Source organism: Elaeis guineensis, chromosome 16, assembly GCF_000442705.2.
Source record: "Elaeis guineensis isolate ETL-2024a chromosome 16, EG11, whole genome shotgun sequence".
In the NCBI taxonomy this organism is placed as follows: Eukaryota; Viridiplantae; Streptophyta; class Magnoliopsida; order Arecales; family Arecaceae; genus Elaeis; species Elaeis guineensis.
Window position 1 is genome coordinate 21,846,397 of NC_026008.2, and position 25,828 is coordinate 21,872,224.

At 36.3% G+C, this 25,828-nt stretch overlaps 1 protein-coding gene across 7 annotated transcripts in view; it reads left to right on the forward strand.

Annotated features, from left to right (window-relative positions):
* LOC105060655 (uncharacterized) overlaps window positions 1-25,828 on the forward strand; it is a 39,752-nt gene extending 13,924 nt beyond the window's left edge. For 5 of the 7 annotated variants that reach the window (XM_073250298.1, XM_073250299.1, XM_010944445.4 and 2 more), the window contains exons 6-9: window positions 4,628-4,825; window positions 18,803-18,862; window positions 18,946-19,044; window positions 25,489-25,828. In XM_073250298.1, the coding sequence (XP_073106399.1) occupies window positions 4,628-4,825; window positions 18,803-18,862; window positions 18,946-19,044; window positions 25,489-25,656 (525 nt within the window). In that variant the 3' untranslated portion in view covers window positions 25,657-25,828. The remainder of the gene's footprint in view (window positions 1-4,627; window positions 4,826-18,802; window positions 18,863-18,945; window positions 19,045-25,488) is intronic. The other 2 variants (XM_010944449.4, XM_010944448.4) reach the window with 2 other exon arrangements.

The window sequence follows — 25,828 nt, forward strand, 5'->3', positions numbered from 1 at the left end:
GATTATTTATAGATCTGTTGTGTATTTATTTATTTTTTTGTGGATATGATAGTGGTTGCATGATTATAATCATGGTATTTCGTACTGGCCCGAACTGGTCGATATATCCGGTATCGTACCGTACCAGTGGGAAACTGGTCCGGTTCAGGTCAGATTTTTGAAAAATGGCTTGAATCAGACCGAACCGATTGGTTCGATATGGTATCAGTCCGAACCATTCGAAACCGGACGGTTTGGTCCGCTATGGTATGGTACAGTATCAGTTTAGTCCGGTTCGGCTTGATTTTCATTTTTTTTGCTATTGGATGGGATTTTTTTTCAATTTTTTTATTATCGATACGGTCTAGTACGGTATCGTATCGTATCGGTCGGTAATCGGCACGGATTTCGGTACCGAATCCGCGAACGTTGATCATAATAGAAATAGTGATTCCAAGCTGCAAAGCATTTAACAAACTAGATATGATCAAATTCAAAACTCGAATAGGAAAGCAAAATAACCTATTATGTTAGTTTGTCATCAATATTGAGATATCTTTTGGGGCCTTTTTGGATACCCATTGAGGTTATCTAAGGAATATTCTTTATCTGATTGGTGTGTGGAAGATCTCATGGGTAAAGAAAATGGAATTCTTTTAATTTAAAAAGGCCATTACCCAGTTATGGTCCCGACAGTCTAGGGTCCTAGGAGGAGTAAACTGGGGACATGCGTAACTTTTGAACTTTTTTTTGTTGTGCAAAAGGTGTCTGCCTTAGGACTCGAACCCATGCCATTATGCTTGTCAGCCTAATCCCTTTATCATTATACCAAATCATGACTCCTACTTAAGGAAACTATAAATCACATAATTTCTACGAGAACGGGGATATTGTAAATCAAGGTATGCTGAACCGGTACCGCCGGCCGTATCGATCGGTCGGCGGTATGGTTCGGTACGGTTTCGTATCGTATCAAACCGACGAAGATGACCCGAACCGGAAGAAGAAAAGAGAGAGAGAGAGAGGAGGAAGAAAGAAAAAGAGGGGAAGGAGCCAGCGGGGCCGCCGGACAGCCTTCGGCTGGCCGCCGTGGCTGTTGGAGGGCGCAGTCCGCACGTGCGGCGCCGCGGGCGTGAAACAGGGGCGTCGCCCTTGTTTCGCGATTTTTTTAAAAAGATAGTTTTAAGTGAAGCCGGCAAATAGTTTGCCGGCTTGATGATTTTTATTTTTTTTTAAAAAAAATTCATTAAGTCGGCAATGCAGTTGCCGACTTCATGAGTTTAAAACCAAAAAAAAAAAAATTGAAACAGACCGTCTGTTTCGAAAAAGAAGAAAGGGGCGGAGCCGTGGAGGGGCTTCGCCCACGCCACCGCCCTCAGGCCGTTAGCGTTGGCTCGCTGGCCATCGGAGGCCTCGCGATGGAGGCGTCGTCTGTTCGGTAGGTCCCTCCCCCATCCGAGCGCTCTCTCTCTCTTTCTCACTCTCTTGAAAGTCCTATCGGGCGATACGGGGCTCGGAAGCCCTCCGGCAGCTGCAGCCGGCCACCGCCGGCCTTCGGTGGCTCCCACCTCCCTCCCTCTCCTCCTCTCTCTCTTTCTCACTTTCTCTTTTTTTTTCTTTCGTACCGCTGGTGTACCGAATTTACCAACTGAATCATGCTGGTTCCTCGCCGGTCCGGTACGATACGGATTATACCGGTCGGTTTGGCACGGTATGGCAAACGCTGTTGTAAATCTTGTTGTAGCTAGAATCTATTGCGCTAAAATTATGGAATTGTTTGCTCTAAAGGTTCCTAAGTCAAACCACTAGGTTACTCCTCAGTCCTCCCCCTTCAACTTTGTATCACACTACCTGCACCTCCAATAGTGCTGGCCTAAGAGCATGACCTTATAATTCCAACCAATGCTATTCTTTGACTCTTTATTGGATCTATTCCTGCAAGTTTACTGAACACATGTGAAACATTTTTACATCAATTGTTATGCCTAATTAATTATTTAAAAATTGATAAATCATATTGTAATTAAAAATCACCAAAGTAATTCAGGAAATACTTCTACATTATCTATATTGAATACAAATTTTTAATATTTTTTAGGCTTTGTTAGATAATTTTTAATTAATTTTTATATGACAAATTGATATTCAATTAGAAAATATCTGAAAAATTTATTTTAATTCAGAATAATGTAGAATCCTACTAGGGGTGCTAGATATATGCTTATCTTAGATTATCTTCAAAAATCAGTTTTTTGCTTCAAAAAGTACTTCTAAATTATCTACACATAATACTAATTTTTCTTTTTTGTATTATTTAAATAATTCTTGATAATTTTTTGCTTTAATTTTTTTAAAATATAAAATATTCATAAATTTAATTTGAGTTTGGATTGGTATAGCACCCTATTAAGGATGGTATATATATTATTCTCATCTTATAGACATGCACAAAAAGCTACTTATTTTTCAAATTTATTCAAATTTGGCCTACACCTCTGTGCATGATCATGCCTAAACTTAAATAAATTGGTGCCAAATTTTGATAGAGAGTAGCATGCATATCCCTAAACATGCTATCAATTTTACAATTTTTTTCTTATTATTTTATTAATTTTTAATCTGAAAATATATTTTTAATTTTAAATTATAAAGTTAACAAAAATTATGATTTCGGAAGCATTGTGTAAATCATCCATAAATCTATAACATAACTTAAAATTGTACCAAAATCAAAAATTTTAGCATGATCTCGTTTTTCTTATTTTATTGTCTGTTTTTGGCCTCAACATAGGAAAAGAAAGGAGAAAGAAAGCGAGGGAGAGGGCTATTATGTGTTTTTACCTTAGATCTAGCTTAGTTAGGTAAAATGTAGTCTTTTTTGTAATTTTTCATGATTTCTCTTAAAAAAGATGAGAGAGGTAATGCCTTCAGCATCCCATCTCTTTTATTCATGCAGGGGGTTTGTGTTTTTGAGCGAATTGGGCCGAACCGAGGCATACCGCCTGATTCGCCTTAGTACTGCTCCAAATCGCCTAGTTTGGAGTAGTTTGTTGTTTGCCACCAGTTTGGCCATAATTTCGAACCGAAGAGGGGAATTGCCCCAGTTCCCTCTTGGCATGGTTTGGTACACCTCAAACCAGGTAGTTCAAAGTGCTACGGTGAACCATGTTTCCACCACTTCTTGTCCTCTCAAATTTGCCATATGAGAGGTTTATTCAAGGAACATCTTAATCAGGAATCTAGACAAGCTTTAGGGCTCCAGCAAATAAGAAGATGCTATTCCTTGCATGGGGTACGTGTGAATTTTCATGGTTGTATATTATATTTAATCATTTTCTTACTTGCTCAAGCAATTGTTGGAATGAGGTTTTGCCTACAGTCAAGTGCCCTTCACTTGTGTAATCTATCTAAAATACTTTTGATTTTCTTGGTTTTCGATTCTCATGCAAAACACAAATTGATGAAAGAATTGGATTGATAGCTATAGGAGGCATCAAGGGGTTAATACTTAGTGGATTATGAACGAGAAATGAACAGAAAGATCATTGAGGAGCATAACTAGTAATATTGCAACACCTAAAATGCCTAGGCTAGAAACATCAACCTTAAAGCATAAAGTCATATCATACAAGAAAGAAAAGAATCTCTTAACGATATTTAACTTGAAGTCTACTTAAGCTGGAGAACGTTGAAGGCTCTCATATTTTAAAGGAGGGTGGTCAAAGTGTTGATTGCCTCGTTTTCTGGCTGGGGAGGGTGCAGGATGTTGTTGTAATAACTTTTGGTGGTGTCTCCATGAACTAGCATATACAGGTACAACTACATGTATTTTTCATAGAGCTGCTCAATGAAATTTTCTCTTGCCCCATAAGAAAAATATTTAACGTAAATTGTAAATCTAAGTTGCGGTTTTTTCTTGTATATGCTTTGACAGAGTTGTTTGTATTTTAGCAATAACAAAGGAAATCAAGAATATCTTTCTACTAGGACTAGTAAGGGCTCCTATTATGACTCAAAGGGAGGTTGACTGCCCATTTCCAATTGAAAATTCTTCACACAATAAAGAAATGCATAGAAAAGTAAATAATTTAAAAAACTCAGAGCCAATGGAAGCCTGCATCTAAGACACTTCAAGTTGTCCAAAACTAATCCTGGTAGCCTTAGCAGTTCTCTACATCAACCAATATCCAAAATAGGGTCTTGGAATTCTAAACATGCTTAAAATAGGGCTTCAAAGCCGTCCCTGACAAATAGCTTTAAAAATCAACTTAAAATTCATTAAATCAATGTATAATATTGCTGGAACTACTACTACTACTAAGACCACTCAAACTGGAATATATGAAGTTTCAATTGTCCACCAATAGTTCTGCATCAACTCTTTGTGGCTAGATTTTGTCTTGATGTTATGGGTTCATCATCAGGGAGAGGAATCAGTTAAGAATCACTATTCTTCTCCTGCTTCTTTAATCTTTCTGATAGGTTAGTTTTGTTATTCTTTTCCGTCAAGGAGTTATAACTTGGTTTATTATTGTACAATTGTGTAAAAAGGGTTCTTTTGGCATATGCAGAAGTATATATAACTGTTCATAAACTGTTAATAACTGAATCTTTTTATTTGTATCTGCTATTTGTGCTTATGGAGCAGGCAGGTTTGCCACTTGTCCAACAATACTTATTTCAATTTGAGCAATTAGTGAAAGAACATTTGCCAAAATTGGGTCAACATTTTTCTGAAGAAATGATTAGTCCAAGCATGTATGCAAGTCAATGGTTCATTACTGTTTTCTCATACTCATTCCCTTTCTCTTTGGCGCTTCGCATCTGGGATGTATTTCTCTATGAGGTTAGCAATCATAATTTCTCTTATTTTTTAACATTATTTAACGGAATCCCAGTCTGATGGTTTATAATCATCTGGGGCCCTGGTTATTTGATGCATCAGTTAAAGGGTTTAGGTAGCCATTCCTGATGATCGCAACCTACCCATGTACAAGGATTATGAGGGGTGCATATCAGATCCCATGCCTCCATGCACATTGCGTCTATTCCCCATTTTGAGCAGAAACAGTTCAATATGGAGAGGGCATCAGATCTAAATCTTGAATTCCTAATCCTCATCCATGGGTGGGTTGCGGAAGCAAGGGATCATGAGCTACATTGCTTTCATTCTTTTTATGAATACTTAGTTCTAACCTTCAATATCCATTAAAAATTATGTTATTATTACAATCTACAATAGCAGAATATCATTTGATTAATGATGAATATTGAAATGAGTCATGTGTAATGAAAATAATGCATGATCTAAAGATAATAGATTGGAAAAAAGATTACATATCATGGATTTTTTAATGCTATCTCAGACCTAACTACCTTTGGATGGATATGTGCAATGTCGGTCTTAAAGTAAATTTGTAGAACTTGATATAATCATTGATGGTCATGATTATACATACCAAAGCTGATAGTTGTAATGTCCATCCATGGAAATTTATTTATGCTTTCATATTGTTTTTTTGTTTTTGCATAGTCAAAAAGGGAGAATCATTCCCATCTAGTTGATAATTTGCAAACCAACCTTATCATTCTTTTAGTGTGCCTCGTTGCAAAGCACAGTCAGCTTGCACAACTAAGTGTAGCTTTATCCAGCATTGCAATCATTTTGACAAGTGCTCACATGCTTCTACTTCCATTGCCATTTTTTTTTCCTTGAATAGAGCTTAAGCATTGAGTCCTTTGGAGAAGAGGGTGGAAGCCTGATTAGTTGTATAAATGCATGAAAGCCTGTATACTTTGCACATATACTAATAATTTGCATAAACACGTGTATGGAAAAGTTTGGGGTTTGTTTTACAAAGAAAAATGTATTTAATAGGTATGTTTCTTTCTATATATAATCTTACTAAAAAATGTTCTCCCATTGTCTCCATCTGGTTTAAATTATGAAGAAACTTTAGATCACAAGAGCGAAGCTCTTACCGCCCTTGTGGACCGACCTATCTTTGCTACAGCTAAGAAGTGGCAGCAAGTATGGAGAGCAGGGGTATGTTGAGAGCTTGGAATAGGATAAAGACTTGTTGGGTGGGAAAAAAACAAATTAGTGAGTCTTTTAGAATATTTATCCAATTACCTTGGCAAGGGCAATCAGACCCTGGATAGCACAATTCCATTGTATCAGCTACATAGACCTTGGATAGAACAATTCCATTGTACCAGCTACAAAGTGTTTGCTGCTGTGCTTTATGCTCACATAGTTTGATTCATGCACCAAAACCCATTTGTCTTAGCTTTTGACTCTTTACTACTGAATTATAAGTGGCGTGAGGAGTCAATGCTTGGGATCGGGTATTAGCTTGTGATTTATTTTGGACTATCATGAGTATCAGAGCATGATCTAATGGTTAAGATTACTTGTTGAAGTGTGATTATGATGGATAAGTGGTGCTGGAAACATAAGTAGAGAGTATCTTGGATGGTGAGGATTTTCATAAATTAAATTTGAGGGTTGAGAGAGACATGATTGAAGATCTAATGGCTAAGGTTACTTTTTGACAGAAATTTTTTGATGATATGAATTCCGGTATGATTAGGATGGATGAATAGGGGTGGACACATGAGTAGAGTATCTTGAATGGTTAAAATTTTTTAAATTCAAGGTTGAGATTAACTCTGGATAGAAATTATTAGTGCCTTATATATATATATATGTATATATAGATAGATAGAGAGAGAGAGAGAGCTGGATGTGGCTACACTCAAGTAGATCTCCTCTTAGATCTAGTTATGTCTATATTGGACAATGGAGGACTCATAACAATCATCTGAGCCATTGGATATGATCTAATACATCTAAATTGCTTATATACCAACCTTCATACAATCTGGAGACCCTTAGCCTATACATCAAATGGTCAAAAAATTGGATAGTATAAATAAAATTAAATTATATCTTTTTTTTTTGATTACTTGATGCATAGGTTGTCAATATCAAGAGCACAAAGAATTATAGAGAATTCTGGAACTGCCTACCTCAAGATGAGAATTCAGGCCATATATATAGATATGATTGTACATCAATATTGTAACTACAAATAAGGAAAAAAATGCTATCAATGCTAATTGTCATTGGTCAATTCAAGACCAACAAACCAAGAAAATAAATGGCTGTCAATCAGAATTATTTCTAGCCTACAATAAGAGATTCTATCCTACAATTAGAAATCATGTCTTCTTGACAAGTATGTTGAAAATCTGGTAATTTATATTGATCAATCAAAGATCAAAAAATTAGAAAAATAAATGGCTGCAAATCAGAAATATTTCTAGAAATATTCCAGTCTATAATCAAGGAATCTTGTTTTCCTTCACAACCCCTCTCAAATCGATATCGGAGAGTCAACCACTAGCAATTTGTTAATAAGGAACGGGTGTCGATTGTATGAGAGTGCCTTTGTAAAGATATTGGCAATTTGATCTCTGGAAGGTACATGTGGAAGTGAAATAAGTTGCCGATCATAAGCATCACGTATATAATGGCGATCAAGCTCAATATGCTTTGTTCATTCATGAAAAACTGGATTCTCAACGATTTTAATGATATTTATGTTATCATCACGTAAAAGAGTACGTGCTGATTGAGAAAGTCTAAGTTCGATAATAAGTCCACATAACCATTCAACCTCAGAGGATATGCTGAAGACATAGCTCCATACTTAGCTTTGGTAGAGGATTTTGGAGATCCTTTCCTGATTTTTGCATTTCCAAGAGATAAGACTTCACTCTAAATAAACACACCAACCAGATGTAGATTTGTAATTTTTGGGACAGCTAACCTAGTCCGCATCAACAAAGGCACGTAGGTTCATTGATGAACTTCGGGAAAAAAAGAGTCCATAATTTGGGGTGCCCTTGAGATATCGAATAATGTGATGAACAGCTACTAGATGAAGGTGATGAGGGGAGGCCATAAACTGATTCACAATGTTCACCGCATAAGAAATGTCGGGATGAATGAAGGTGAGATAGATTAAACAATCAACAAGTCTTCTATAGAGTAGGATCAGAGAGTAGGTTGCCCTCGTCATTTCGAAGTTTGAGGTTTACTTCCATAGGAGTATTTACAGAAGATGTTTTTGTCATGTTGGCGAGTTCAATGAGATCTTGTATATACTTATGTGGATTAAGGAAGAGTCCCCTTAGAGTCTAATGGACCTCGAATCCAAGAAAGTAGCTAAGTAGATCTAGATCCTTCATATGAAATGTCTACTTTAAAACCCATTGAATGTGCTATATGCCGTTGTTATCATTTCTTGTGATCAGTATAGCATCAATATAAACAAGGAGAATGGTGATTCCATGTGTAGATTTGTGGAAAAATATTGAAGGATCAAACTTACTTTGACTAAATCCTGCTTCAAGAATAGTGCCTTTGAACTTAGCAAATCAAGCTTGTTGAGCTTGTTTGAGGCCATAAAGTGAACATTGTAGATGACAAATAGGATTAGAGGAAGGTGCATCTAACCTTTTAAGAAGTCTCATATAAACTTCTTCTGTTAAGTCATCATTGAGAATTGCATTTTTGACATTCATCTGATATATGGGCCAATTGTGTGAGACAACTAAGGCAATGGCAGTGCAGAGCTTAGTCATTTTAGCAATTGGATCAAACATCTCATGATAATGAATGCCAAATTTCTGATGATTTCCCAAGGCCACCAACTGAGCCTTGTATCTATCCAAAGTGCCATCAGATTTTAGTTTCACTGTGTACACCCATTTGCAGCCAATAGGTCTAACTTTAGGAGGATACGACACTACCTCCCATGTTTTGTTGGATATTAGAGTATTCAACTCTTCTTCTTCCATAGCTTGCTTCCAACAATCCTCTTTAATAGCCTGAGAATATGAGTGAGGAATAGAAATAAACAACAATGTAAACAAGTAGGTAGGAAAAGATGGAAAACCATAATGGTCAGGTGGACGCTTACATGAGACGATCGACGAAGGATAGATTCTTGAACATGAGAAATAGGAGGGCTAGACATAGGGATCTGGATTATTGAAGTGTCAGTGAGGGGAAGGTGGAGCCCTTCGCTTATAAACCAAATCGGGCTTAAAACGATCCATAGTCATGGAAAAGATGCAAAACAAAAGAAGAAGCATGAGGAGATACGGATCTATGAGTGTCATAAAAAACTAATTTGCACAAAAAATCACATGTCGAGAAATATGGATTTGTTTAACATCTGGATCATAACACCAAAAATCTTTTGATTTGTTGCATATCCAAGGAAAACACATCGTGCTACTTGTGTAGAAAATTTATTTCATTCTAATGGAGGAAGATGAACAAAGCAGACATACTCAAATATATGTAGAAAGGATTTAAGTCCTGATGGGATGGGGGAAGTCCTGGCCGTCCCATCCTGTTCCTTTGAGATTTTGGCATCAGGGATGGGTGCGGGATCTCGAAACGTATTTCCGACCTCCGTCCTGGCCGTCCCATCTTCATCTTGATCGGATCAGGCATCGGTATGGCTGTCCTGGTCGTGCCCTATTTTTTTTCCATTGCCGAATGCGATTGGATCATTCATCGCCGAAAGGGAAGAAGAATAAAGGAGAGTACTAATTTTTTTCGTTGGTGCGTCGGCATCGGCATCGTCGTTGGAGGGAGCATGATCTTCTTCCTTTGATTTCAGTTTTCTGAGAGCAAGGTACATTGGGAGGACAACTCGAGAAGAGGGAGGAGGGAGGCGCAGGCCATTGGGTTTTTCGATGTGGAAGCAAACCGAGAGGGAGGAGAGAGGATCGGAGGGGAAGGAAAGAGGGCTCGGAGGCTTTCGGGCCCTGATACGGGATTTTCTCCTGACATCAAACCTAGGTGATGAGGTCCACGTGAACTAGGGCAAATCTCGGAGCATATGCATGGTGGATAGTGTGCAATCGGGTATTGATGACATACAATGGGTAGCATGGCATGTTATCCACCATGGGATTTGACGCGGTCCAATTGCACCACTCGGTCCAATTGCAATTGGGAATTGGTGACATACAAGGGGTAGCGTGGCGGTTATCAATTGTGGGATTTGACACGGTCCAATTGTATCAACATGGATTTCGCATAATAGGACATCAACATACATCATATCAAAATTGAGCCTTTAACTCGATTTACGTCTATGCAGCTATTCTAGATCGTAATATCCAATATTTATATAAAAAAATTGCAAGGTTAATTTTGTCATACGAAAGAGAGTTAAAAGAAAACTAGTGATAGGACTTCAAGATAAATAACTTGGAAGATCATAATGTATCATAGTATTTGTGTTAAATAGAACCAATCTATCATAAATATATTACTTTTAAAGTTCAAATATATTTAAATAGTAAATAAATTAGTAAAACTTCAAGATAAATTCAAAAAATAATATTTATATATATAAAAAGGCGCCTCACATGTGTACTGGGACGCCCCATCAAGATGGCCATCGGGACAGGGCGGGACGTAGGGCATCTCATTCCAGATGAAAATCGGGATGCCTCTGTCCCACGAGATTTAAAATCTTGATATGTAGCATATCAAAATTTGATTATTTTTGAAACAAGAGGAAATAGAGACATTTATTATTAAGACTTGGGGACAACTGTCTATTGATTAGGCAAACAGCAGTCCATGCTACTTCATCTAGAAAGTAGATGGGATAGAACCATTAAGCATAAGAGTGCGAGTAACATCAAGAATGTGTCAATGCTTTCATTCAGCAATCCTATTTTCTTGAGGAGTGTAGGGATGTGATTTTTGAGAGATAATACCCTTGGTTTAAAGAAAGGTTTGAAAGTCATTTGAAGTATATTTCCTCCTGAATCATAATATAAAGTTTTGATACAAGTTTTAAATTTAGTTTCAATCATGGACACGAGCCTTAAAAAGCAAAAAAATCCATCAGATTTATTTCTCAACAAATATAACCATGTAAAACAACTGTAGTCATCAATAAATGTAACAAAATACCTCTATCCTCAACTAGAAATGATAGGAGCACATCAAACATTAGAATGTACTAGTTCAAAAGCTTTAATGCGGTATGAGAACTATCAGAGAAAAGTAATTTCTTACTTTTTCTAAAACAATGCTAGAACAAAAAAAAACTCCTTAGAAGTAACTTTATTGTCAAAAAGACCAGAATTAAATATCATTGTCAATTTTTGAAATTTTGAATATCCTAGCTTCCTATGCCACAATGTCCAGATTTGATTTGAATTATTTTCATGAAAAAATTGAACAAAGAGTTATTTTCAATGGCTTGAGTCAAAGAAAAAAGTGGCCCCTCCGTATGTCCCCTTGTGATCTCTTTCCCTAATTCTAGGTTCTGCATCAAACAACCAGTAGATGAAAATGAGATTTTATAATTATTTTCGGCTAGTTGAACAACCGAGAGTAAACTAGTAGACAGTTTAGGAACAAGAAAAATATTTGTTAGATTATGAGTGGGTGAAGTAATTTACCAAATCCAGTAATGTCAAGACTTGTTTCATTTGCAATGTCAACTTTAAAAAGACCATTATAGGAAGACAAAGTTCGAAAACTAGCGAGTGAAGCAGTCATGTGGATGGATGCAGTAGATTCGATATATTAGGACTTAGAGGAATGTTTACTGAAAATTCCTATGGCAGATAAAGTTGATTGAATTATTTGTTGAATGGACTAAACAAAGATTGAAGGTTGGACTGTTACAAAGGATTGGCTATCTGTAGGTAAGGATTTGGATAAAGAAGTCTTTGACAATTCAACATTTGTATGGAACGCCTTAGCATCTTTATTCTTAGGTCGGCGACGACATTTAGTGATGATGTGGTTTTTTTTTTCTTACAAGAGTTGTCAGATTTCTTCTTGCAATCTTTTGCAATATGGTCAAATTTCTTGCACAAGTAACATTAGACATTCTAAGGATCATGTGATTTAGATACACCACGAGCTACAAAAGCCATCACTGAAGTTTCTCCATGGTTCTTCTGATGAGCTTGAGAAAGCATTCTTTGTTCTTCATGCAATACTTCTTTAAAGCAATCTCCTAGATTAGGAACTGGCTTTTGATTAATTAGATTAGCATGAATTGTCTCAAATTCAGGTTTGAGCTTCATCATGAATTGATTCCTCATATTTTTTTTTTCTTGTAAATTTCGTACAACAAAAAGAGCTGCTAAGGATATATTCTCATATATAATAAAATCATATTTAAGCCATGGATTCATAAATCCTAAGTGATACTCTTGGACAATCTTACTTCCTTGAGTATACCCATTAGCTTTTATGGCGAGATTGTATTCCGGGGGCATTTGGCAGCATGTAATCCTGACAGGATTACATGTAATTTTGCAACAGGTAATCAGATTACACTGTTTGTTTTGTCACTTTCACGGGTAATGCTACATTACATGTAATATAGCATTATCTCAAAAAGAGATAATTTGATTGCCTAAGAGGAGGTGGCTATGTGATTATATGTAATCTTGCAATCCTGCAACAAGATAACTTCAGGACCAAAATATCTCCATCAAAATAAATCAAAATAAATTATAGGTAGTCTCAGTTGGTGAAAATAGAGAAAAAACAAAATAGGTGATGTCATGAAAAATGGTTAGTCTCGAACTTAAGTTGTCCTCTAGAAAATAGACAATAATCAATAAGCAAGGATGGGCGTACTTTAGAAAAATTAGTTTATATTCCATGTAATCAAAATTGTATATCAAATATTGCAATGTAGGATTTTTTGTAATTTTACAACAATATTATTGCACATACCAAACACTGTAATATAGGATTTTCTATAATTTTATCAGGTAATCACATTTCCTCTGCAATCACATTACTATAGCAACATTATTTATGTAATGCACCAAACGCCTCCATGGCATCATTATCTTGACAATAAATATTTTTTAAAGATTTCCACATTGCAGTAGCCGTGTTATACTTGCGTAAATTTATGCCAATATGGAATTCTACTGGGCTAATGATCCAAAAAATAATTTTGCATTATTTTTCTTCTATTTTTTTAATTCTTCAATTTTTGATTCTCTTGGTTTTATTTCAGTATCATTTACATAACCCTATAGTTCTTGTCCCATAATAAAACATCGTGGTGTAAATTCTCACAATAAATAATTTTTCCGTTAAGACAAACAAAAACGACAGTAGATTTATTTTGAGAATCCATTTGAACCAAGCTTCAATCAAATCAAGATGATCCCAAACAACTAATGGATCAGGTATAATGTTACTGTAAGAAGGAGAAAGAGAGAACGTACCAATCCAGAAATTTCAGCCTTTGCTTCAGAGAACGCTAAACTAGTTGCCAATTTCCTCTACTGGATCGGTTGCAGAGACAGTTGCAGCAAAGAAAAGAAATTGCCGATGCGTAGATGACCTGAAAAAAAATTATGGAGAAAAATATCCCAAACTGAACTAGCTGATTTAACTCAACAGAGTTGCGACTGAGGATTTGGACCAACACTCAGAGGAGCAGATCACTCGGGCTGAATAAAAAATCTAAACCAGAATAGTTTGGGTTCACAACGGGCAAGAGACCAGACCAAAAAATATCCAAATGCAGAATTTTTTTAGAAAATTTCAAAACCAAAATTATCCCAAGAATCTTGCTCTAATACCATGTCAATATCAAGAAGACAGAGAATTACAGAGAATTCTAGAATTTTCTACCTCAAGGTCAGAATTCAGGCTATATATATAGATATGATTTGTACACTAATATGGTAATTATACTTAAGAAAAAAATATAGTCAATGTTAATTTGCATTGATCAATTAAAGACCAACAAATCAAGAAAATAAATGGCTGCCAATCTGAATTATTTCAAATCTACAATTAGAGATTCCAGCCTACAATCAGATTCATGTCTCCTTGACAAATATGCTGAAAATCTGGTAATTTGTATTGGTCAATTAAAGACCAAAAAAATTAAAAATAAATGGCTATCAATTAGAAATATTTTCAAAAATATTTCCGTCTATAATCAAGGAATTTTGTTTTCTTTGACATAGGCTAGGGTTCTCGAAATTAGATTATTTTTGGTGGGTACACAATCTAGAGATGGTAAATCACATTTAACAATTTGAATTGCCACTTTGGGATCCCCATTGTCCAATGTGGATGTGATCGGTTCTTAGTGGAGATCAACTCAAGTGGATATATAGTTGCCATTAAACATACATGTGTACGTGCATATAAATCCAAAGATTGACATTGATTTTGGATAAAAACTATTAGTGCTTTTATATATGTGTATATATATGTATAGCGGCAGACTTGGATAAGGTTGAATAGATTTGAGTTTAGATCCGATTAGATCAAAACTAGACAATATGGGTCCTAGATCAATGTCTAAGCCTTTGGATGTGATTTACTACCTTAAAATTGCTTGCACATAAAAATTTATATGATTTGAAGACTCCTAATCTATGCATCAAGTGATCAAAAAATATATCTAATTTAATTTTATTTAAGCAGTCCAATTTTTGGCTGCTTGATGTATAGACTAGGAGTTTCTGAATTATATGATTTTTTATATGCAAGTAGTTTTGAGATAGTAGATCACATCCAACAGTTTGGATCAACGATGTAGGATCTCCATTATAGAGTTGTGACCTGACCGGATCTGAGTCCAAATCCAATCGACCTTATTCTAGTCCGGCTCTCTCTCTTTCTCTTTCTCTTTCTCTCTCTCTCTCTATATATATATATATGCATGCATGCATGAATACACTCGCATTTATATATGTATACATTAACACACACACACACACACACACACTATACACACTTTTTGTTAACTCCTTGAAGAAGTAGATGATGATCTAAATCAGTAATGGACTATCCGAATTCAAAATCCAAACCATTGATTATGAATCTACACTAAAAAAATTGCCTAGAAACAAACACACACACACACATAAAAGCCGGATAATGCACTTTATGGTAACTCGTTGAAGATGGAGTTAATGATTCAAATAAAAAATGAAATGAAGCTGGATATGAGTAAATGTTGTTGGTTGAAAACATCTCTCATTCATAGTGGAACGGAATGGTCTTGCTTGATGCATCATTTTTTTTTCAATAATGGGCTATTCAAATTCAAAATCCAGAAACCTTTGAAAATAGTGTACGCTGCAAAAAAACCTAGAAACCAAAACTCACGTATTTTGGTGATTTCTAAGTTATTCATCAAGTATGTATCAAAATGGATGATTTTAATAGCATGATACTATGTTTTACTGTAACCTAATCATGAAAACCAAGTGAGTATAATTCTACCCATATTTTTAAGATGTATAGATCATGATCTAAAAAGTTGATTTTCAATTTATATGTTCTATCATGATGTATGATATCATGCTGTTATAATTGATTCCATTCACTTTGGTAACAGCTTGATTTATAGGTTAGAAACCACTAAATTATATAATTTTTAGTTTCTAACATGTTCATCAATTTTGAGCTTGGATTTGTACGGTCTATCATTGATTTTAAAATCATTAATATAAAGTGTGTATTCTAGGGGGTAGAGTTCCTAAACTGCAAGGTTACCCTTGACATCATCATCACTAGGGTCCAAGAGATTATAAAGTCGAGTGTGATATGTAGGATAGAGCTCGGATTTTCATGTAGGGGGCAAATTCTTACTTGATAACTGAACCTTAATCATAGTCATATTTTATTTAATTAAACATGAGATATGAGAATTTTAAAAAATTAATTAAAAATATTGGTAGTTGTATTAGTTTCAAAATTGGGAGATAGAAAAGCTTCATAATGTGTGAATTGCAACATAACAAAAATTTCTCTTTTTGCATATCAAATTGTCATGTGAATTTGGGTTTTAAAGAATTTATTTCTCAGCCACTTTGCTGTCACTGTTTTCTTTCTTCTCTACCCCATTAACAACAAGAAGCTAAAAGTGGTTGAAAATATTGTGGATAAAGATCATGGCAAAGCCTCAAGTTTTGGCAAATGGCAAATGGTAACAACAAGAGAGTGGTGTGGACATGGTATGACCTGGGGTGCCAGGACATTCATCATGCAACTAGACTTTGGGCCTTGTGCCTCCTACTTAGACCCTTCCATGTGCCAAGAAATAATGAGAATGGTATATAGCCCAAATGCGTTTCTTGTCATGCTTGTAAAATAGGGAAAAGACAACAAGGATATGGATGGATTAGGGTTTACGTAACATATTGCATCTATTTTGATGTGAAATGTAGAAATTTGAGTTTCTAAGATTTTATCTTTAAAATATTTTGTTATTGAACCAAGCCTGATCTGTGTCATCTAAATTCAAAAATATTATTGAACTCATACTTCTAGAGAGTACAGCAGGTTAGGGGAAAGAAAGACACAAAAGGAAGATCGGGAGTATAAACCAGAAATCTAGACAGCCATGGTGCCTCCTTGCAACTCAAACATAACTGAATGAGACCTAAACAAATCTCCTACCAACCAAACTCTAATTTTACATCATATGTAACATTTAGCTAACCTATACCAATAGTAAAATCCTAAAGACAACATATAGCAATTTTTTTTTAAGAATTCCTTTAATTCAAATTTTAAAAACCATGTGATCAAAACCTAAAGCATCAGAAAACTCAGCAACAGTATGGAGGGTGCTGCCTGTGCTACAATGCAAAGGGGGCATCTTGCTTGTCTTATCAAACGACTGCACCTCTATGGATGTCAGGCATGTATACCGTGAGACGAATAGTGCTGTGGATTGGGTTGCCAGATTCGTAGCTGAGCATTCTGGAGAAGCTCTATGGACAGCTGTTGCTGCTTTACCCCTCCTCGCTTGGGACATTCTATTTTCTGATCTTCTTGGTTGTATTCATACTCGTGTGGTGTGAGTACTCCGCCTTATCAAAAGAAAAAACAAGGACATGGAGCATGGATCATGGGTCAAGAGGTGACGATAATGGGGCTTGAAGGAGACAAAGCAGCAAACCAAGTGGGGCCCTTGTGCATTTCTTTAAAGTTTGTGTGTCTTTGCCATTGGCTTTATGGAAGAGAAGTAGAAACTGTGAAAGAGAAGCAAATATTGCTTCAGAAAACCACCACCCTATATAGACACAACTGGTTCTTTGTTGCTAGATAAAGATTACATATAATGGAAAGAATCCCCTCTTCCTAAGGAGTAAACGGAAGGCTCATATCAGACTCCATTAAATAAAATAACTAATATATTCTTATGTACCTAACGAACTCAAAGATCTTTAGTATCTCTTAAAATCTTTCCTCTGACCTGTAACTTATGACTTGCCTTTTAAGTGGGTATTATATTTTAGATAAAATCTCCATGTTCTGAATTAGTCCTTTTTAAGTGGAAATTTTAAGTAGCAATTACTTGACATAAGAAATTTTAAGATGATATCTTAGGAAGCATGGGTACTTCAAATTACATGCCATTTCCATATTGGATATGTATCAATACCAATACTTGTCGGATACTTATATGATACGTATCTGATACTTGTGTTAAATATCTTATTTTTCAAAACCAAGTGTGCTCTAGATACTTTCCAAATACCCTCAAGATGCTTTTAGGATACCTCCAAGAATGAGGGGGAGGGTTTTTCTTGTTTCATTCTTTCTCCTCTTTTTATGAACTCTAACACTTTTTATTGGTGAATGGTTGATTTAAGAGTTTGTGATATTGATATTAAAATTTATACTAGGGAGTGGACTATGGATTTGAATGATGACTAGATGATGAGTTGATGGATGTTGCTTTTATTGTATGAAAGATGGGCTCTGTTATTTTGACAGTTAATAGTGAATGGTTGATTTAGGAGTTTGTTATATTGATATTGAAGTTTAGGATATGGGTTGTGGTCTATCTATTTGAATGATGACTAGATCATGAGTTGGTGGAAGTTGATTTTATTGTATGAAAGATGGACCACTTTATTTTAATAGTCCACTATGTTTTATGAATGCTTCACACACATACATAGTTATGGTCATATCCTAGCCAAATTGTTTCCTACTTTTTCAAGTTTTGTCAGCCTATCTGTATCTCTTCATATCTGTATCCTGTACCCATGTCCATACTTCCTAGTTCCTAGATGATAGCTTGATTCATGACCTTCTTGTCCCATTTCCCCTGAGATTATTTTCTTCTTCTTCCTCTTATATACTTTAAAGCTTGCAATTTTGCCCTCCCATTTTGCCATTTGAAATATGAATTTTGCGACATCACTTGGAAAGCAAACTTGTGTTATGAGCCACGCTTGTCAAAATAATATAGATTAGGTACTTATCACAGGTTTACGAATTAACATCCTTCATATTGCTTTGCAAATTGAGGCAGTGAAATGAAAGTTTTAGTGATATGATGACCATTTTAAGGGGTTGATGCTAATTTTATTAGCTCTGGGATTACATTTTTGATTGAGATTGGTGCTAATGATTTTCTTTCCTTTTCCCCTTGCACACTTGAGGGCTTGTTCTGGTTATTTTTTTGATAGAGCACGTCCCTTTCTTACGTGTGGAGAATTTTGCATACTATGATTAGTCAATTGTCATACATATGGGCTTATTTTGCTTGCCTTTGGTTTTGGCATTGCTCTTTGCTTGTTCATACTTGTTTTTGCATCAATAATTGCCTCGCTTTTTTATTTTATCAAAAAATTACCATTCTATGTCTTGCTGTCACCTATTAGTTATAGGCAGATAATTAGACCATTAAAATTTGAAGTTCAATTGATTTTTATTGCTACATTCTTAACTTAAATTCATTGCTTAGAACAGGGGGTGAAAGTTGTTTTTAAAGTTGGGTTGGCTTTGTTGAGGTTCTGCCACGATGGCTTGGTGAGGCATTTGGTGCATTTCTGTTTGATTAAAGGTTTATGCATAACTTTTTTGAGTAATTAAAACTTGATTTGGGTCATCAGATAAAACTTCCTTTCGAGAAACTGATACATGCTTTGCGTAACTTCCCTGAGGATGCAATGAATCCAGATACACTATTACCACTTGCCTTCTCAATCAAGGTAATGATTGGCCATGTGCACCTTCATTTGACATTGATAGTTATCCTCATTTAGTTATTGATTACTTGTTCACTTATTTTGCAACTGAACTTGTTTCTTTTTCTATTGTATTTTCTGTTTTTGCATCAGATTTTGTCGCTTTCTACAGTCTTTATATGCCATTTGACCTCTCTTGGACTTATTCTACTTCTTCCTTTCTTTTTCACTGTTTTTTTTCCATCCAAAGGCATTTGTAACTTTCTTGAAATGGTGTTGGTGGACTGAAAAATATTGTGAACTTCCTATATGTTTTGTTGTGGAATGCTTGCACACGTCTACAGTGACTATGTTCAGTTAGCTATGGTGATTTTTCCTTTTATTCAGTTGTTGGTTGTAAGGGTCTTCAGATCTTGGTGATCTTTGCTTGCTTGATGATGTCATATTATAGTCACAACACCTCCAACAAGCTTTATCCCATTGATGGCATTGAGCTTTGTTGATCAAGAGAAAAATAGAGTCATCATTAAGAAGTCTGATATCATTTTTTTTTCTTTTTGTAGCAATTATCAATTAGCTCAAGTTTCATTTTTTAAATAAAAATTTGTGGTATTTTTCTTTGAAAAGAGGCCCTTCTATTGCTAGAGAATGAGGTGTGAATATGATCATTCCAATTTCAATCAAAAATAAAAAAAAAACTAGATACATACAACCCCAACAGAACCATCAACAAAACAGAAAAAGGGGGTGAAATTTCAGGGCCTCCCATAAAATCAAAATTTCCACCAGATTCCATGGAATCAAACCATTTGGCTGGTTGGTTTCCTTCTTTAAAGATGTGAGAAAGTGGAAGGAAAATTACAGGAGTCTCTTCACATCCAAATGTCCCTTAGTGGAGCATTGTGGTGGTGGCCTTAAACTGAGTTTCCTTATAATGCTGTTGATCACCATCAAGGAATCACCAACCAAATATTCTTGATTCCATAGATATAGGTAGTGACTAGACAGCCTTCCCTGGCAGCCCAAAGCTCAGTTTCTGATATCATGACCTGGAGTGGAGGCGGCGGCTGCTAGGTAATTGATGTGGGGCCCTCTAAATTCTCGATGGAGATTGCTAGATTCCGCATTTGGATCACCTTGGCAAAAGTCGATCTGTTCTTGATGAAACACATGGTGCTGTACCTGAATGGACCTATAGGGTAGATGGTTCCAACAGACTTTCCACCAAAAATACTTCACCCTTGGAGTTGTGGGAACCTTTTAAATCCAACTGTTACAATGGGGAGCAGATGCATATTGATGCTGAAAAAGAATTTGATAAACATGAGACTAATTTTGTTCTTCCGGCCTTTTCCCAAACAAAGTCCTCGATCCTACCAGATGACCCTATTACAATCTTTCTTGAATTTCTTGGAAGGATGTTTAGCATGTTTTGGTATTAGATTTTATTTTTATTTATTTTATTTTCTTTTTTGATGAGAAGGAGGCAATTTGGAAGGTAGTCCCATTTGTCACCAAATTTTGTTGATAAAAAGAATATGTACATACAAAAGCACCTCCCAAATATGGTAGGGGATTAGGGAATGTACAATTAGAAGGACCAAAAGGCCCCAACATCATAGGGCAATAGGAGAGGCCAAAAAAAAAAAAAAAGAAAACCTTCACTGAAACTGAAAGTATAAAAAGCACTCCTTGGGTAGAGATATGAAGAAAAGTACTGGAGACTCAAAAGAAAATCAAAAGCAGCAGATGTTATCCAGAGTTGCAAATCTCCATCATTGTCTCATAGACAGGCAGCAAAAAGAAGACTTCCACCTTCATGCTTGGAACAAGCAGATGCATAGAAAGCATAGGAAAAGAGACTCAGAAGCAGGCTGAAGGCAATCTCAAGCAGCAGGTGTCAGAGAAACAAATTCTCAGTGCAGAACTCCAATATTGTCTCACAAAGAGAATTGGGTACAAGGATTGAACCCAAAATCTAACCAGCTCAAGGGTGGTCGATCAAGTCCCTTGATCAGGTTGAACAGCTGAGGCAGCAATAGAAGAAGCCACCAGTCAAGCTGACACAGTTAGAGATCTTAACTTACCCCACAATTTATGGAAGCCTGGTAATTCTTTGTGACTACAGAGAATAGACCACTCATTGTGCTGGTGAAGAATCTTGAAATTCAATGATTGAGGCGAAGAGGACTTCTTTTAAAAGAGGCGGGAATTTCTTTCTTTCCAGCAGTTCCAAGCAAAGGCAGCAATGAGTATATAGGCATCCTGATGTAGATCCTTGGCAAAAAGATTGCATCTCCATTTATAGCAAAGGGGTCTTTAAACCCTCCTTTAGGTAAAGGGACCGAGAGATGACAGCAAAAGGGACTCCAAATCAAGACAGCAATAAGTGCTCTACTCCACAAAAGCAGCAACCCCCAGATCATTGCCCAATTTTGTGCTAAGAACTTCTTGCATATTTAGCTTGTTATGGATAGAGAGCCAAAGATGACACTTGATCTTAGAAGGGACCTTAATGCTCCAAAGAGAGTGAGCAGGGCCCCAAGTGATACCTCTAGAATTGATAAAATTATAAAGAGAAGAGGTAGAGAAGACACTAGTTGAATTTGACTTACAATGAATATTATCCTCATTCCCATTGAACTGAAAATTGAGAGAACATCCAAAAGTTGGGCTTTTTCACTGCTCGCTTCATCTGAGAGAGAGGAAGGAACTCTTAAGGATCTGGGAGTTATTTTGAACCTTGTAGAATTTAGGAACAGTTCCAGATTTCAACCGACAAGCCTTGTAAAGATGTGGAAAGGAATCACATAAAGGGGTATCTAGAATCCAAGCATCTTTCCAAAAGAGGACATTGAGCCCATTGCCAACAATAAAGTTCAGCCTGTTCCAAAAGCGGGGAAGGCAACTAATGACGTCCTTCCAAATGCTCGAACAAATGCATTTTGGTCTCCAGGTAGATGAGAGTTTCACTTTCTTAAAATAGAAGTGATTCAACATTTGCTTCTATGGCCCATCGTCATTCTTAAGTGGCCTCCACCCTCATTTTGCTTGCAAAGCAAGATTGAACTCATGAAGATTTTTGACACTGAGGCCACCTTCATCTTTGGACAGAATTATCTAGCTAACCTTACATGAGAGCCAATTTACCTTAGAATCACCTTTCCAAAGGAAGGATCTCTGCAGACTATCAAGCTTTTTGATGAGCCATTTCGGTAGTTTAAAGAGAGACGTAGTAAACTGGTTAGGAGGATAAGACCGAATTAACAAGAGTAAGGCAACCACTGAAAGATAAGGCTCTGCCTTTCCAAGCGGAGAGTTTAGATTCAAATTTCAAGATCAAAGGCATCCAATCCTCTTTCAATAGATTATCAACTTTTAAAGGTAGTGCTAGATATTTGATTGGGAACGAGCCAAGAGAACAATTAAGCCATGAAGCACAATTTGAGAGATGACTTGAGTCTAAACCAATGGACGCTACTACTCTTTCGAAAGTTGATGGAAAGGCCAGTGATGAGCTCAAACAAAACAAAACGAGCTTTAAAGTGGTAATAGAGTTCTTATCAGCAATCGAGAATATAATTGTATCATCAGCAAATTGAAGAATTTTAGTATCTCCAATGGGCCAAGAGTTTCCAAGGCCAATGAAGAGATTAGACTCAGCTACTTGGTTTAGAAGTTTGGCCAATGTATCCACAGCAAGGATAAAAAGGTAGGGTGATAATGGATCTCCTTGTCAAATAACCACACTTACAATGAATTCAATCTCCCACTTCTCCATTAATACATCCGGCCACTTTAGAGGAAAAAAGAATATACTCCAACCAATTTAACCATTTTGGTGGAAAACCTCTATGTTTAAGAAGCATGAGTAAATAGCACAAATTAATCTTATCAAAGGCTTTGCTAAAATCAAGTTTACACAAGACTCCATTGATAGAATACTTTCTAGAATGACAAAGCACTTCATGCGCACAGAATATTATCTAGAATTGATCTTCCTTTGATATAAGCTGATTGGGCATGATCTATCAGAGAGTTCATGAAAGGTTGAAATTGATTGGCAAGCACTTTAGAGACAATGTTAATGCAACTATGCATGAGACTAATTGGTCTGAAATCAGACAGCAGTATTGCAGCTTTCCTTTTTGGTATTAGAGCAAGGCATAATTTAATCTGGAAAGATCCACATTGGCATCATATAACTGTTGGAAGAGAGCAAACAAGTGATTCGAGATTAAGTCCCAGAAGGAAAGAAAAAAGCTCACACAGAAGCCATTGGGGCCAGGGCTTTTATCCTCTTTGAGACTGAAAGCAGCCAGTCTAACCTCCTCCAAGGTAAAAGGTGCCTCAAGAGCTTGAAGATCAGGATTTGGAAGAGAGTAGAGAGCATCCCAATAGAAATCAGTGGGAGCTTCCTTTGGAGGGCAAAAAGATCTTTAAAGAAAGCTGTGAAAGCCTTTTTCATACCCTCTTGGTCAGTACATGTCTGATCATTCCAGGTGATACAAGTGATCAGATTGAATTTTTTCCGAAAGGAAGCCATTCTGTGAAAAAAAAGCAGTTTTGTTGTCCCCTTCCAACCAGTGAATTTTGGGTCTCTGCTTCCAATAAACTTTCTCATTGTGATAGATTTGATAGAGTTCTTGTTTAAGGAGTTGATCATCAAATTCAGCCTTGGATAAAGGGGCCAACTCCTCTTTGAGATCAAGAGACTGAATTCAAGAGAGCAGCTCATTCTTTTTCACTTTTTCAGCTGCAAAAAATCTTTGCACTCCAAGATTTGAGTGCAGTTCTGGTACCCCTCAGTTTCAGAACTAAATTTGCGGCAGCAGCATCAGAGGGGGGAGAGGACCAAGCATGACAAATGGTTTCATGGATGGAGCTATGATTGTGCCAACTTCTGTCAAATTTGAAAACCCCTTTCTTGAAGGTGAGCAGGGTGCAGGAGAGGAGAATAGGTACATGATCTGAGGAGTTCGCAAGTGCCAATTTGTTTGCATTTGAGAAGAGAGAATCCCAGTCATAAGAAACCAAAAAATGATCAATCTTTGCAAAAACTGGGTGCTCTCTACGATTACTCCAAGTGTACTCTCTTCCTTTTAAAGGCAAATCAAGAAGATCTAGAGATTGAATGAGAGACAAAATCCAGGGTAATATTCGGGGATTCAGGGTTACCACTTCATTCAGAAGACTTATAGGTAGCATTGAAGTCTCCACCGATCACCCTTCAAAGAGGAATGAATGTCTCTCAACTCATTCCAGAAGTCAGGTTTGAGGCTATATTCAAAGCCCATAGACTACAGTAAGACACCCGGACTTGTTAATTACCCTATCAAACCATTGAATAGAGATGGGATAAGATTTGATTACAGTTGTGATGGGGTTAAGCCTAGCTGAATTCCAACCAAGAAGAATGCCACCTGAGGAATCAGAAGCATCAAGAGAAGACCAAGAATCAATTAATCCCCCCGATACATTTTATGATTCAATGTTTTGTGTCCTCTTCCTCGGCGCACCTCCGCCCCCCCCCCCCCCCTTTGTCTCTTTCTCTCTCTCACACACATGCTTCTTTTTTTGTGCCCTCTCTCTCCCTCTCTCTCTCTCTCTCTCTCTCATGCTTCTTTCTTTGTTGGGAGAAAGTGTCCTCTAGTTCAACATGTTGCTAGCCTATTCCTCACCTTGCTTCTTTGTGATTTGACATTTGTATGTTGCAATTGTTGGAAGTTCTCAAAATTTTTGACTTTTTATACCAGAACTTTAATACATCAATCATTATGGCTAAATGTGATTCCTGGTTTGCTTTTTTGTTCTATTTAAACTGAGAAATCATTAATATTGTTATTTCAATTTCATATGTATTGGTTGTATGCATTTATTGCCTTCAGAGATATATGTTGCCACGAATATGTAATATGTTGTCATTTTTGCTCTTAAGATCAATTCCACTATTAGTATAAAGAAGATTATTCACCAATAATGTATAAGGAACAGAAGAGTATATGTTTTAAAAGTCTTATTATCAACTATTTTTATGACTTTGAATTGCATTGCTCGAAGCATTGTCAATTATACATAGATTTTACTGTTTGTCATATATGGTTGCATTGCTTGATTCCTTGTCTAATTTGTGGGATAATTCCTTGCATTGTTTCCCTTACATGATAACTTTAGAAATTGAAAATGTTGGATCACAATGAATGTTTTTGCTGCATTGAACCGGTCTGTTTATAGCAGAGTAATTGAGTGATTCAATTTTCCATCCTAAAGTGCATTAAACTGAGATATACCTTAAAGCTTTAATTCTTATATACAATCTTTGACCAAGGAGTGGTAATGAGCAAAGCAATTGTGAATCCATTATTTCCATCTTGACGTGAAAAATTTGGAAGATTGATGCCCCTAAGGTTGTACATTAGTGGTTTGTACGGGCTCCTTTCACCTTTGTGATTCTAAGCATCTTTGCAGGTGTCAAAACGCTTGGAGGAGCTTAAACAAGAATATGAGAAGAGAAACGTGGCATCGTTACAGCAAACAGGGTCCGCCAATAGGCAGCAGCTGGCTATTAAGGATAAAGAGTTTTCTATCAGGCCCGAAACCAGCAATTGTGTACCGAAAGATGATTCATCTCGCTGAACCCTTGCACTGAAATGGAGGCAATAATACGAAAGTAACAATATAACATGCAAAATTCCTTTTTGTAAAGCGTATGCCCATTCTTTTTTCATTCTTTTCTTGGATACATTATTATGTCAAACTCTGGCTTTGTTAAGTAATAAGACTCTATCAGTCTATCTTATCCTTTACA